The 16173-nt window shown below is 39.7% G+C and overlaps 1 protein-coding gene across 4 annotated transcripts in view; it reads right to left on the bottom strand.

The window, feature by feature from the left end:
• B3GNTL1 (UDP-GlcNAc:betaGal beta-1,3-N-acetylglucosaminyltransferase like 1) overlaps positions 1–16173 on the bottom strand; it is a 97131-nt gene that overhangs the window by 25667 nt on the left and 55291 nt on the right. For all 4 annotated transcript variants that reach the window (XM_063408887.1, XM_063408889.1, XM_063408890.1 and 1 more), the window contains one exon: positions 4180–4275. In XM_063408887.1, coding sequence (XP_063264957.1) covers positions 4180–4275 — 96 coding nt within the window. The remainder of the gene's footprint in view (positions 1–4179; positions 4276–16173) is intronic.

Here is a 16173-nt window from a genome sequence, read left to right as displayed (position 1 = left end):
ATTCTTAAGTCTCCCTTTCTGCAGATCTGTCACTTCATTTCTTGGCTCTCATCCAAATCATGCCTTTCCATCATTTTTGCCTTGATTATAGGACCTGGAGGCCACTGGGTTTTATTTCATTGTTTGGAAAATAACAGGTTAAAGGACACTCCAAAAGATTTCTTTCATCCAAATGTCTTGGCACAGAGAAATGCAGTTAAACAAAGATGATGAGGAAGTCAAATGGAAGGGAGGTGGTAAATTGTAAATGATATTTAATAACAGACCAGCAGAAAATATAATTAGACATGGGGTATGAGGTGAATGTTCAAATAGCTTATAAAGTGTACTTAATAACTGGTTTCACCATTTTTTCTCTGCTTTTTAGATCAAACATTGATCTCTGTTCAGCCTTAACTATAACAAGCCAAAAACAAACAAACAAAACCCCAGCAGCGCCTGTATTTTATCCAATTTCCCCCAAAGTATCTTGATAGGTTATTTGACAGACTTACAATATTTTAATTCATGTTCCAAAAAACCAAATTCCTACTTAGCCTTTTAGCATTACTGTAACCACTTGCCTTTCTGAAGAGAATGACATTTGTGTGCTCTGGCAGGGAAACATGGAAAATTGCATCAGTGAGTGCCTAACAGCTACATTTACCTCAGAGCTTTACACCATGGCCTACAGTCTCCTGTGCTCAAAAGGATATTTTGACACCTCCTCAGTCTGCGTTTTTTGTGACCTTTTATCACAAAAATAGAATGAAACTGAGCTCCAGACACTTTGTTTGGAGGCACACTTTGTATTCAGAAAGGCTGGTGGTTTACAATGCACGATTCCATCTGGGGCTCATTAAGAATAATTTCCCCCTGTTTACACTTTGAGATTAGCTCAGAACTTGAGGGCTGTCACTCCGTTTTCAGTTTTCATACACTTAAAAAGGAAGGATAAACACAGGGGTGACAGGAAATTTGGAACCAAGTTGTGGTAAAATTCTAGAGAAAGGGACAAGTTTGGCACGTAAACGTTGTGATGTTGAGAGGAATTCTGCCTGGAGAGAGCCAAGGCTGCAATTTTCCACCCTTGCATGGAGTGGAGCCTGCAGGGTAGCAATGCTCATTTATTCAGCTCTCCTTGTACTCAGCATTTCTGCCAGACACATGAAAAAATAACCTTTCTTCACTAATAACAGGCACCTCATCTCCCACTGCACACAATTGGGGAGTTCCCCCTTCAGCAGATGACACAGCTTCAAAATCTGCTTTTCACATTAGACCAGAACATGGGCATTTTTTTTTTCCTCAGCACAATTTTTTGTGATGTTTTTGGACATGGTTATTACTTTTTAACAATGGTGCTACTTATTAGGGGACACCAAAAACTCCAGCAGCAAAGCCACCCATGGTATTGTCCCACATTAAGTGTCAAATGGGAATTCTGAAGGGTTTAGTTAAGTGCTGCTACTGCTTTCAATAAGGAAGTACTGCACTCTTTATCCAAAATTGCTTAAAAGATTATTTTCTTTCAGTTTCCTAAAAAAAGTAAGTCAAAAATATGGTTCATCATGTGACTGTTCTTCCAGCAGGGGATACTATTTGAAATGTTACTTTATAGGCTTGTGACCACTTCCATTGTATTATCTCAGTCTCAGAAAACCATCAGAACTTGCTAAAATCTTTTCAGTATTCCTGCTTTAATTATCATTTATCAGAGATTGCATAAATAAAGCCTCTATCATTTTAATTAATTAATATATAAAACAAACCTGTCAGGTTCTTAGAGACCATTTATGAAGATACTGCTTTGTTTGGACCTAAAAGGAACACACTTCCAACAACTGCAGACCTTGATCAGAAAGAACTTCATTAAAAAAAAAAAAAAAAAGGAAAAAACCTGTTTCACCTAAAGCCCGAAAGGCTGGAGAGAGACACACATATCTACCTGGAATTAAAAAAGGATTACACCATAGCACATCTATTTGTATTTTATCAGTCCTCCCACTCTGTTACCATAAACATCACATCACAATTTCTCCCATGGAAGAATTATTCCCCATTTTTTCCTAAGCACTGAAATATGAAGAACAGGTGTTTGGATTTAATTTCAAATGAGAAATGCAGCTTTTTGGCAAGAAACAGTTCAGCAAACGGAGCAAAAGATGGAGATTTGTTGGCCTGTTCCTGTGTTTACCTCCAGCAATACGACACTTGCAAGTCTCATTAATAAACACTAACTCAAAAATGGAGATGGAAGTGATCAGATTAACACAGACCCTGGCTCAGGTCAGAACATGCACACAGGGATGAGACCCTTCTCAGCTGCTGATACAGAGAAAAACTGTCTTGGCTTTAAAGGGATTCTTTTCAAATGAAAATGAACGAGTTAGAGCAATGCTAAATACTTTGTAACACTAAATGCTCAAGATTTAAGACTTGATTTTGTGTCCTCTAAGCCCACAGAAGACAAAGGTTTGACTTCACTGCTTTGTTCAGATCTGTTCTGCTCATAGGGTATTTTTCTGAAGATCCTCTGCATCAGCCAGAGGCTGAGCTTGGACATGTTGGACACTTCACAATAGGGACAAACAATATGTTCAACTTATCACTGGTAATTCTTAAAACTAGAAGGACATATCATGCATTGTGGCTGGAAAATCATCAGGATTAAGATTGTCAGTGTATTACAGCTGAATAACCAGTGGCATAGTTCCTACACAATTACACAGAGAGAACAAACCAGAAAAAACCCAACTCATAAAAACAAAACAAGGAGAAAAGAAACCAAAATGAAAAGCAAAAGCACAGAACAATAGTCTATTTAACCTAACCTCTTGAACTTTATCATTAGGCTTGCTGTTCTATTGTTGCTGCTGCTTTAACTTGCTTGCTTTCTTTCTGGAGCTTACTAACAACGCTCAAGAAGTCAAACATCCTTCAGAGAGCGAAAATACAATGATAAGAAATAATAATAAAAAGAAATAAAGAGCATGGGTCAGCAAATGTGGATTGTATTGGGAGCCAGGCACCATTCCCAGCTCTTTCACTCTCCCACCATGTAATTAAGAGCAAATCTTTTCACTGCTCTAAACAATTCAGTTCTCTGTCTGCTGTCTCCTTATAATTATAATTTTTTGGCAGCCCAAAGAATAATATTTGTATATCCTCATACATACATACACATGCATATATATACACACACTGCATGGCACTGAAGGGCTTCATTTAAAAGCTATAAAAATAATAATCTTCATATGTTGCAGTTTAAATAATAAAATAGGAAATAGCCTTAGCAGATTTTTTAGAGTGCTAACAAATGAAAGCTAAAAAAAAATCAGAACCATTTAGCCCTAAAATCTCACCAAAACCACTGGAAGCAAAACCTCTCAGAACCAAACCACACAAAAAATGGATCCAAATGTGCTTAAGTTAGATCTATTTGTCAACATATTTCAACTGCCACAATTAATACTGCTAACAGAGATCCATGGATTTTATTCCATAAACATGCTGATGAGCTTAAAGCAATCAAATTGAATTCATACAGGACATTCCTAAAGACAAAGAACACCTGTGAGGGAAAGAACACTTCTGAGACCACAGGGATTTAATTTGTAACTCTCAGCCCTGATCCTTGAGGAGAAGCTACTTAAAACCTTGCCAGAACAAGCACAAGAACTAAGATTGCCAAGAGGACACGAAGCAGGTGGATAACTGAGTTTTAGTGTTAGGATTTTACTTCTTTTTTCCTCTCAGGGATTAAATCGTGCCCCTTAGGTGAATGTACTTTTATCACTCTGCCATTCTGTACCTTTCTTCCCCCCCCAGCCTCTTTCAGGAACCCACCTCACCTTGCAGGGATAGTTCATAACAAAACTATGGCCTCACCTGTTTTTAGCATCTATTCCAGGGACCTAAGAGGAGCTGGCATGTCTGAAACCTTTGATTTTTCCAGGTTTCCTGACATATCTAACAGATATATTACAATGTTGATCTCAGGTCATCCTTCCATCACCATGGTTATTCCCAAACAACTTTAGTTGGTTGGAGACTGTTTTTTTTAAAACCTGGGTTTTTCTAGAGCTCAGTTTTCATCTACATCCCTTCCCTTTTGTTCCTTAATAACAGCTAGAGGGTCTTCAGATGCTGTTAAACCAAGGGATGGTTCCTGGACCACAGATCACCTGTACCACTCACCTTTCCACCCTCATCAAATCTTCCCACATGGAAAAACCATTCCCGGGAACAGAACCAGGTTGGCATGATCACAGTAGGCCCATGGGAGGTGAACACCTAGGAAAGAGTTAAAAAAATCCAGCCAGTTAACAAAATGTCAAACCCAGCAGCTGCTGAGGAACAAAGTGGACTTTACACATTCACCTGAAATTATTGTGCATAACCTCCAAAAATTTCAAGCACTGAGAGGAGCAAGTGCTGGAAATTCAGCAGGTGTTTGGTGCTGGAAGTGCAGTGTGTACCAGAATCTCCCACGTGCCACAGCCCAAAAGATGAGTCTGGTTCCTGCTTCATATTCCATAAGCTTCTCTTCTCTTCCAAGCTGCAACATGTGCAGAGTTCTTAAAACATTTTTCCAAATTTAGAGTATGATATTGGAGTTGGGACGTTATCAATAATGGAGATGTGATATGGAAGTGAAGTAATTGAGAAGAATCATGGCAAGTTCAGGTTCTTAAACTGAACCCTACAGTTGCTGAGCATTGATTTTTTTTCCATTTTATATTCCTTATACATATATTAAGTATGAACTTTCATTGATCTCTTATTTCTGCCAAAGACACTTAAATCCTAATCAAGCTTGGACAAGTAAAATGCAATTTGTTTAAACATTACCTGAGCACTGTGGATTTGCTACCCAGGGGTACCTATGATAAAAGGTTATTGGAAAGGAAGAGCTTTAAGTAGAGAAAAGGGAGTAACTCTTAAGTTCATCTCGTCATTTGTGACAGCCAAGAACTATACAAATGGGTCTTTGAAGCTTTAAACAAACTTGTTGTAAATACAACTGTGAAATAAGCCAGAACGTGGATTACAGGAGGTAAACTGGTTCTTTCTTTTAGCACAAGATTAAGTATCCAGGCAAAGGGGAGACTGAACTTGTCAAACACAGCGTGCAAAGGGAAGGCAGGAGCTTGTGCCTGCTTCCAGCAGTGACAGAGAAACTGCAGAGCACACCCTGGGTCATGAGGGCAGAAGAAACCAACTCCACAACTCCTGTCAGTCAAATGACAATGCTGGTCCTGTAAGATGACAATTTCATTGCATGTTACAGTGGTAATATTAATATTCCTGTTCTTAAACTAAGAGCATGAGAGTGTATTTGTCACTCATGACATGATGCATCTCAGCATCTACATTTTAAAGGTGTTCCTCTTGATGTCAGCCTGAGGGAGCTCCCCAAACTCTTATGCCTGGTAACTTCCATTTTCACAGATAAACATGGATTTAAAACCAAACAAAGGCACTTAAATCCATTGTCCAAATTAATTAAATTAGAAATTGAATCAAAATTTGACAGATGACCTACTCCCACTTTTCTTATGGGCATCTGCCCAAACACAGGCATCCACTTCAGGGTGAAGCACACAGCATGCCAGCTCCAGAGCACAGTGACAGAACTTCCCTGTCCCTAAAGGGATCCTGGGGTCACTCATTTTCATCCAGACACTTCAGTTCTAGGCACTCATATTTAGTCAGAGCAATCCTATCACCTGATGTGTTTTAGCACATCAGCAGGTTACCCAGAGCTGAAATACTCTAGTTCAGAGGTGTTAAATGTAAAAATCTCCCCTAAAGAGTCAGTGGGAGCTGAAAGAGTCAAAACAATCCCAGAAAAGCAGAGCAGTGTGATTACTCAGTACATGGTTATTAGCTCCACATTAATTACAAGGGCAATTGAGAATGGCCTGAACCAAACAATGACCAAACAGTAATCCCAAAAGAAAACAGCAGCAAGGAGAAAAGCCAGGCCAGAGGGCATTGCATTGAATCTCGTTTCTGAAAGAAACAAAAACTTCAAAAGAGAGTCCTGAGCCCATTGGTACTTGTGAAATGTGTCTGGAGAGGCAGGAATGCCATTTCCTCAGGGCTGTCAGGTCCCTGAGAGAACAGAAATGCACTTCACCTCAGAGATGGAGCTCCATGCAATTAGCTGTGCTCACGTGCCAAGAGCGCCCATGCCAACCACCCGAGATAACTTGTGTTCCACTGACACGGGTGCTTCAGTGAAACCAGACAGAAGAGATTGAAACACTTGAGAGAAAGCACCCAAAAACCACTTATGTGAACACAGGTGCTGAGATGCTGATTCTGCAGCAGAACATCACACACTGCACACACTGATGTCTCTCCTAAACCCAGCAGTGTCCTATGGCTCACTGTCCATGTCAGGAGAAATACCACAGAAGAATCACAAAACAGAGACTGATGATGCCACACGTGATTTCAGGATCTTCTCCTTCAAGAAAGTCTTTAAATCTGCACGGCACAGCAGCTGAGAGTCAATGAATTGGCAAATCAACTTTTTCTACATGAATACTCACAGTGCAACATCAAAACTAACTTTAGGAAATTTATTTGTGCCGCTGTCACAAAAGACAAATTCACACCACCTTGTCCCTTCCTATGTAAGAATAACTTCTGTGAGGCTGAAATTCTCTTTGTTGTTGTTGTTAGCTTAGTCTTCAGCTGGATCTCCTGATCCAACAAACCATAAATCAGAGGTGCTACCCCAGAGGAGGATGTAGGAAAACAGAGCACCAAGCAGAGAGAACAAAACCCTCACTTTCAGCAGGAGTAGAGATAATCCAGAAATAATCTTTAACCTGATAAAACTGCTAGAAATCTACATTTACACCACATTTACATTAATTGAAGAGCTCTCCCACTCATCCTGCCTCTGGCTGCACACCCCAGTCACAGCACTGGCACTCGCCTGACCCCAGGATGGATCAGAGCACTACATCAGTAAAAAGCCATTATTTTCCTTGCTTTTAGTGTTAGTTTTCTGCAGCCTTAGTTCTCTGAATCAGTTCACTGTGGGGTCAGAGTAGCAATACCACTGACACACTGGAGAGGGAAGGAAAGGCTCTGGAGAGGAAAACAAGCCCTCCCTTTTTGGTCACTGCCCACAGTTAATGAGTCCAGCTGTAACATAAAACTGCATCCTCTGAATACCCACTCTGATGGGAGGAGAAGTGGCCAGGAAAAACACTAACTCCTAACAACTGTTCTGAAACACTGAGGCATCTGCCAAACTTCTGAAAACCACCTTCCAGAGCTTTTGAAATTTTATCTTCAAGAGAAAAGAAAAAAAAATAACCTCAACCTTCCGCACTTTGGAAATTCTATATTTCACCTTGGTTTAGTCTGATGGGAAAGTTTCCTCTGTATTTCTTTTTTTGTGTATTCTTGTCATAAATTCTTGCCAAGGTGTTAAAAAATGGTCAAATTGCCTTATTCTGTGACAAAAACTGCAACTTCTCACTTTGTGAGACTGACACTCCAGATTTTATCCATCAATCTTTTAGATTGCATGGACTGGAACGAGAGAAACAAAGGGCACAGGCTAGTCTTAACTTGAAAATCAATCAAAAGCAGAATTTGAATGATGGTGCCATGAACTATGTTTAGTTTTCTTGGAAATATTCTCCAACTGTGCTTAACAAATGTCTTGTGTCACCTTGGAACACCAGTGGGTTTCCAGACCTCCTTGTGGAATTAATTCAGTATTCTGAGAGCAGGTTGGACCTGTGAACTTTTTACACACAGCTGGAAAGATTAATGCTTATTAATAATACATGTTATTAATTACAGTACACTGTATGCTGTAAAAAAAATAAATATATGAATATTTCATGTTAAAAACCAGAAGATGAAGGTATAAGTCTACTCAGGTTTAGAATTCCTGAAGAACAGTGTTGTCATAACCCAACTGGAATCCATCTCCAGATGATGGGCACAAATCCCTATTTCAGCATCTTATTTACTAAATTATTTAGAATTTTTATAACTATCTGGGTTTATTCCAAGGATCAAGTAGCAAGTAATTTGAACTGGTTTGTTCTTGTTCACTGTTTGGCTATGGAATTACATCCAACTGTTACACAGATTCTCTGAAAATAAATCTAAAGAATACAAAGAGTTGATAAAGTGACTTCTGTTGTTGTGTTTCAAAGCTGTCAACAGCACATGGAACTCTGATTCCCACTGATGCTCACTGCAGATCATGTCAGCATTCAGTGCAAAATTTCAGTTCCAACACAGGGAAAGGCATTTGTGTGTTTACAGTAAGCTCTCAAGGAAAGTTCTCTTTCCTGAAGCAGCAAATCAATGTCTAACAGCAGTGTGACAAAAGCAGACATGCAGATGGTGAAACAACCTTATCACATCTGATATCATCGTGCCATGCAGGACACACAGGGGAAAGCAGGCATTTCCCAAAAGGAGCAGATATAATCACAGCCCCAAACTGCTTCCCAAAGAAATGAGCCAATTCCCCAAAATACACCACATAATTAAGTCTACTTAATGCTACAGCATTTTTCAAAGTTATATCCACATAAATCAAGGATTAGACACAATCTCCTCTGTTGAGATAAATGAAGCTTGCTAATATCCAGGGGCATACACTGACACACCAGAAGGTGAAAAAGAAAAGAAAACAAATCCCATGGGGAGGCCCACAGGGATTCTGTGAGCTGTAGGCAGACCGTGGACTGAAGGGCATCATTCCTCCCCTTGAAGCAATGCTGTGGTAAAATTCCTGTGCAGTAATTCAGCAATGAAAGTTCCAGGACCTTGTTACTGAAGGTAATTAAAGGTTACTAAACCTTGTGCCAGGTTTACATCCAGAATCAGGTCTGTGTGTGTGTGTTAGTGTGAGAGAAGAGATATAGAAGGTAGGGAAGAGGAAAAAAAGACTCTTCCTACTTCAAAAAAGCACAGGGCAAAGATTTTTCGAAAGAAAATAACTACAATGAGCTTTATTAAGCTTTTAGGAACCTGAACAGCTGGTGTGGTATGGATTCCATGCAGTTAGTTTATATTGTCCTGAACTGCTGCACCCTTTCCTAGCCTGTACAAATAACTGCCTGTGTCACCTCATCACTGCAAGCTTCGGGAGCAGCTGAAAATCCTTCTCTAAAGAAGCTGGAATCCAGCACAGCAAAAAGGAGATTATTGAAATAAGCCATACCTTGCCTCTCTGTACAGAAAATCTGGTGTATGCACAGTAATTCTGGTGCAGACCTGGCTGAAAATCAGTGATAGGTAGCCTTCACAATCCCAACCTCTACTAAACAACAAAACTAATCAAAAAGAGTAAGAGAGCCCTGAGAACTGCTAATGCCAGCGAATGCAGAGAGCATTCAGCACCTCTGAGAAGGTATTCCTGCTCCTGGAAAATTTATGACCTACAGCTCCCTGTGATTTCCTCTGGATCTGAAGCCTGGATGAAGGCTGGAATGTCTCACAGCTTGCAGGAAACACGGAGCAGAGGCAGTGAGAGGAGCTGTGAGATGATGCTGTCTCTTAATGCAAAGGGCACAGTAACGGGAGGAACGCTGGGGGAGAAAAGCTGAATTTGGCTGAACTGCTGCCACAACCTCCCTGGCTCCTCACAGTTTATTGCACTTCTAGTGCTTTTCACCAGGCCATTGACTTTCAGAAAAATACAACAGTCCTCTTTACAGCTATGTGACCATTATATCAAAATATGAATTTTTTACAAATACCATTCCCTACGTTAAATAAAATTTTCATACCATGTCTCTGCAGTGAAAACATCATGTGGAATGAAAACCAGGGTGTGTATCAGCAGGGCATCGCCTCCTCCTGACATCTCTGGCAACAGCAGAGCCCCACAAAGGATGAAATGCTGGGTAAAGACTGCATACATCAGGCCATTCTTTACCTGTGTTATTAGATTTTCTTAAAATTTGCTGCTGAAAGCAAAACTGTTTACAAACTTGCTATGAGTAAATATATTAACTTTGGGTTTCTAGTCCAACTCCTATGGATTGAATTGGCTGTGGCTTTGCTTTTTGTGAGCCAGCTCCTGCCAGCCCCATTGTGTGGGATAATTGAGGGCCGACCATACTGCTGAATATCTCTGTTTTGTAGCTGAATGCCCAAGAGCAAGCACCATTCTTCTAGACATTTTTAGAGCTTTTCCCTATTAATGATGACGAATTAACCTACTGCTGAAGCCAAAACAATAGCTGCATGCAAAGGAAACAGCCTGTATGATTTTAGCATGTCTTACAGCTTTTTTGGGGGGTCTGTAAGCTACTGTAAGTGGTCTTTGCAAAAAGTTTCTCTAATTGTTGGAGATTTTCCAGTATTTAAAGAGTCAAGTATTTACAATGGAAGAATGACTCCATCCAGTAAAATAAAGCATTCTGCACCAAGAGGTTGCCTTCTTGGCTTGCTGTTTGTGCTGAGGTTTTACTACAAAAGAAAGAAAACAATCTGCTTAAAATCACATTGGCAGGACCTAAATTGTAATTAGAACAGACAAGAAATCTGCTAAGAAAAAACACTGACCAATGCTGATGTAAAATAAGTCAAAAAAAACCCCTTTCCATTTGACTTGTGGACATTTAGAATTTTCACAAGATGAAAAATGAATTGGTCTTTCATATTTGTGACTTATTAGATAGCATTTAATAGATGACAATAAAGACCACAGAAGTATCTCCCTACATGATGTTTAGCTAAAAAATAAAACTATTCTGCTCTTAAAGTGTATGATGGTATGTCCACAATTAACAAACTTCCCTAAAATGTGCTAGCAAAGAGGAAAACACATTCTCATAAAATGCAACACATGAAACTTTTCTACATACCAGCTCCCAGAACTAATGTTCAGCTGAAATGTGAGCAAACCTCCTGGCAAATCTCAGCTTCAGCAAACGTTAAAATGCAGGTATTTGAAGGGAGAAACATGAAATACATCTGAGTGTTCAGGATTATCAGAGAGCGTAACATATCCTTCATACTAATGCTCATTGATTCTCTTTTTCAAATAAAAGCTCATGCTATAAAAGTTTTATGCAACTTGGAAATGGGGGACACATGACCCTCAGTTAAATGAAAGAAATACAAGCACCTTACAAACAAGCATCAAACTGCAGGGAAGGAGATCACTCCTGAATTTGAGAAGTTCAGCTGTGTGCTAATGAACAGGAGAAATATTAAATATTCATGCAAACTCACTGTATTTATTCCAATACAAATTCTATTTCTTTTGCGTTTTTCCTCCCTCTATAGACTTTTACCCTTTAGAGAAGACAGAAAGAGAAAACTTAGATCAGATCTTAAACTGCAGATTCTGATTATCTGATTAACAGCTGCGACAGTAGAATGTTTTCTTTAGGAAATCAAAGCAAACTTTACTCTAAATCTCTCCCTCATGTCTTCCATCATATCACAAGTCTTTGGGGAGTATCAAAGCACCAAATGCATTCCAGTGCCTTGAGAGTGTTTGATTTGAGTTCTGTAACCCTTCAAAACTGTGAAAGGGAGAACAAGGAAAAAACAAAATAAAAATGTATTTTAGAAAAAGAAATGTCACTGCTGGTGCAGAAACTGTAACAGCAGATTTACAGGGGGAAAATTTAAGATCTCAGGGTCTTGGCATTCTGCACACTGTCTCTAATCTTTTACCCCACCATCACTTTCTCACAATGAAATACATACTGAGAGTAAAAAAAAACCCCATCACCTCAGCAACAGCTTTTACACAGACCTACATTTGTGATAATGAAAGGGACACAATACATGTCCAGAACCCAGAGGCCTCTTGCAAGAGTTTGTTTTTCAACAGTGCAGAACACTGGAAAGACCTCAACCAACCCTGAGCATTTGCAGAGATAGAAATTATGTGCCCATCAATCTGTAGGAGACAAACCAGAGCTGAGAGCACTACAAAGCTTTCCACTCCTCACTGCATTCTGTTTCAGCCTCCCTAATAATTTGTTGATGGTTTTATGAGTGGGATTTGATTTTGTAGGTTCTTCCCCTGCTTCCCAGCCAGAAACATGACCAACATTTCATTAATTTGTGGCTGACTGTAACCCCCAGACCCCCCCAGCATGGGCAGCCTGAAGTCACACTGCACCTCTGGGTCTGGGCCCTGGGTGTGCATCACTCCTGACACCCATTCCTGCAGCAAATTCTGCCTGAACTTGGCATTTCCCATCCCTCCTTTGGAGCAGTTACTGCTCAGACAGTCATTCAATCTAGCCAGCACGTTCAAATATCCTGAAAAAATTCAGGAATAAGAAAGAAAGTAAGGAACAGCTTCAGATCCTTCAAGCAGAGGCTGGTGTGAGGGCACCCACGCTGCACTGGGACAACATAAAATCAACAATAACGAGGATTAGAGGCCAGGGTCACCCCAAATTGGAGATAAATAACAAGCAGCCCTCTCCACAAGGGAGAATTTCTGCCCTGGGGCAGCTGAACCCCTGCAAGGTCTCTGGCAGAATCTCGAATTAATACAGAGGAGCTCCAGAGGGCTTCTAAACTCACTGCTTCAGGCAGGCACCTCTGGAGGGCCTGCCTGAGCCTCATGTACCTGTACATCCCTATAATCAGACCATTCTAATTATCCTCAAACCAATGGAATTATTCTCTCCACTAATATTAAATTAATTTTTTAAGAAATCATCTCTAAAAAGTGGATTTTAGCAAACAATATGAATCTGATAATAAGCAAAGTGCAGCTAAAATGTTCAAAGAATTAAGAGGAATCCAATTGCACTACACATATGAAAAAGATTTTTTACATTCTTTTTTAACATCATCTTCTTATCCTGTCCTGCTGAAATATTCACACCAAAAAGACAGCAGATATTTACTATATGACCCTCAGAATCTACCATCAATAAATTAAAGAGTCTTGCTGTAACATCAAAGAAAAACTACTAATAACTGTTTAAAGGAAACCAACTGAATCAGAAAAGAAAATGTTGATTTTCCCTTTGCCAAGAAGCTGAAAATCAGTGGAGGAAGCAGATGCTACAATTGTACTTAATGTAATTTTTAAATTGGAAAACAGAACAGCAGTTTTTGTTATACTGAAACATGGTTGTAGCAGCAGCTGGGAAGGATCTACTAAGCAGCTCTTGTGATTTATATCTTTGAGAGCTCCATGGGTCACTCAGCATAAACACCCTTGTTTGTCTCACACATCCTGCTAAAAATGATTAAGATTTAAATGAGGTTTCAGGTCTCTGAACTACAAATTCTGAGAAAAGGTAGCGTAACACAAAAAAGCACAATAACAATGTAGCTTAGAAATACTGTGGTTAAAAATATTTCATAGTAATTATTTCCCTGTCATTCCTTCACAGAAGTTAGATAAAAGCTTAGATAATTTCCTCCAAATTCCCCAGAATTAGAAACAAGAACTTTGTGTGTGCTACTTTTTTATCATGGTGACAAACAACTACAGCTTTGAAACCAAAGTGCAACGGCAGCACAACAAAAGATCAAAAAGAGTAAAATCACATTTCCCCATGGGGCTTTACCCAACTTAGCTTTGTATTAAGTAAAATCGGTGTATCAACAAAAAATATTCCTACTTCTTAGTAAATATTTACTATAACCTCTTTTTGGAAATTGGCATCACTGTCCTTTTCAAAACTGCATCACTTCACAAGCTGATCCTACACAAAAACAAATCATAGAACCAGAAGGATCCATGTACAACAGTAATGAAGTCCGAGTTCCAAAATCAGCAAAATCTCAGAAATTATCTTTTAATCTGATTCAGAAAACCATTCCATCAGCAGCATGCATGCAGGCAAGCTGCAAATGTTTAAATATTTATCCAGGCTGAGACACTTACGAACAGCAATTTTTTACATATGTGTTATTCTGCCCCAGAAAAATTGTTTTGAGATTCAAAAGAGAAAAAGGCAGCTTTTGTTTAAGGAAAAAATGGATGAAAAATTATGAGCCTCTTGAAAAAAAGGCCAATTCATCTATAAAAGATAGATATTTATGCTGTGATGGTTACTCACATCATATCCAGTAGAACCAAGCCACTTCTAATTTGAATTCAGGAAAAGAGCAGCAAGCAGTGATCTTCCAAATATTGGATGAAGTATTTTAGCTACACAGCCAATTTCATTATAATAAACATCATCTTCCCCTTTAAAATACCAACCAACCAACCCAAAAACCCCAATCTCAAAACAAACAAACAAAAACCTAACAATCAAAAACCCCACAAAACCCAACCAACCAACCAACAACAACAAAAAGTCCCTACAAAAAAACCCTACCAAACTAAAACCAACTTCAAATACTGCCAAAAGATGATAAAACTAAAGAAGTATAATACCTTCAGGACTTGTAAATTCAACTAACACTGTGAAAAATTACACTCATAGGGCTTTTGAAAGTCTGTCTGTGTCAGTGTAGGGATGGTCACTGAGGAATCAGCCACAGAGGAGGAATTCCAGCAGCAGCTCTCTGGTCTCAAACCTCCAAACTCAGCAACACCATTCCTAAACAGAAAAATACCAACTGGCAACTCTTTCCTGCTGATGTAAATGAGGAGGAGACATCTCCACTTTAAAGCTCATGGAACATGAAAAGTTGTTCTGCTCAGCCAAAATTTAAATTTGTTCTCCTACTTCATTGAAACGTGAGAAAACTTAATTCTAGCAAGATGTAGAGAATATGGTGCTTTTATTGTTATTTGTACTGTACAACTGCCATGGGGGTGAGAAAAGAAAACACCCTCCAGGCTGAGCAAAACTGAGGGAGGAACATTTCCATAATCCATCCACAAGCTTTGGGTGCTTCCCTGCACCAGGTGTGCCAAGATTTCAGCACTGCAGCAAGTGTGACACTTCAAACACTTTAATGTGAATTAGGCTGATTATAATAACCTCTCCCCTCCACTTCCAAGGGGAATTCTCACATGTTTCATGCTGTGCCACGATGCTGTGTTTACACGAACTGCCACTTAGGAAAGACATAAACCAGGTTTATATACAGTCTCTGCAAAATGTAAAGTTAATAAATGTTTCCAAGCAGCTGGACAGTGTTTTAATTCAATGGAAGATGTTTCTGTTTCCACTTGTATCAGTGAAAATCTGGACTACCTTTGCTGACTTCAGTGGAATTGCTGCATCCTGCACAGAACTGGATGGGATATTTCTATTTCTGATATTTGTATTTCTGATCCACCCTAGACCTCTGCTGTACCTACAAGATGCCCTGCAGGCAGGCACAGGGGCTCTGGGAGGGGAGGAGGTGCATTAGCTCATGTCTGGTGTACCCCCAGGCCACATCAGGGAGTCAGCAATATTAATTCATCACTGAGATAAAACTTGTTGTCATCAAACATACCCAAAACAGAAACATTTCTGTGCAATGGTCTGTCCAAACCCCAAGATCTGGACATCAAGACCATACCTGAACATTTTTAAGGAAGTATAAATATTTTAAAGCACAGCTGCAATTAAACCCTCCCATTTTTATACACACTGAGGAAAACAGAATAAATACACTGCTTCAGCTGGACCAGACCTGCAATGAGCATCCACTGCCTGAGCACTTCAGGGCTGACTAAGTTAAAACATGGTTTTAGGGGCATTGTCCAAATCTCTTCAATACTAACAGATTCAGAGGATCAACCATTTTGGCAAGCCTGGTTAAAAAACAGCAGACACTTTTATTTTATCAGCACCAAAAGATGACTGGACAAGTTTTACTCAGCCTCATCATATTACTTTGGATATTTCTGTGACAGGCTGGGCTTATTCTCAATTTCCAAGTTGTAAAGCTTCCAACTTCCAAGCTTTCAGCCCGGATATATTTCTGCACATCCTTTCCCTTGGCTCTTGCCCTGTTAATTCCACTGGGCCCCCCTGGACATCCCAGCCCTGATGTCCCCTGGGTGCCTGCTCCCCCAGCAGTGGGACCATGGGTGAGATGGCACTGGGCAGCATCTGCCTCTCATGTCACACACAGCCAAATGCCTGAGACTTTCCTCCAGCTAACACAAAACTAACCAGACATCCTTTGGAGAAAAAGGAAAGGAATAGAACAAGATCTACAAAAAAATAAAAAAAGAATAACAGAAAAAAAAGAAGGAGAAGATTTGAAACGTCCTCTGGTGTCACAGCTGGGCTTGGAATTCTGTTTAAATAC

Source organism: Prinia subflava, chromosome 12 (assembly GCF_021018805.1).
Source record: "Prinia subflava isolate CZ2003 ecotype Zambia chromosome 12, Cam_Psub_1.2, whole genome shotgun sequence".
In the NCBI taxonomy this organism is placed as follows: domain Eukaryota; kingdom Metazoa; phylum Chordata; class Aves; order Passeriformes; family Cisticolidae; genus Prinia; species Prinia subflava.
This window is presented reverse-complemented; position numbering and strand designations above follow the sequence as displayed.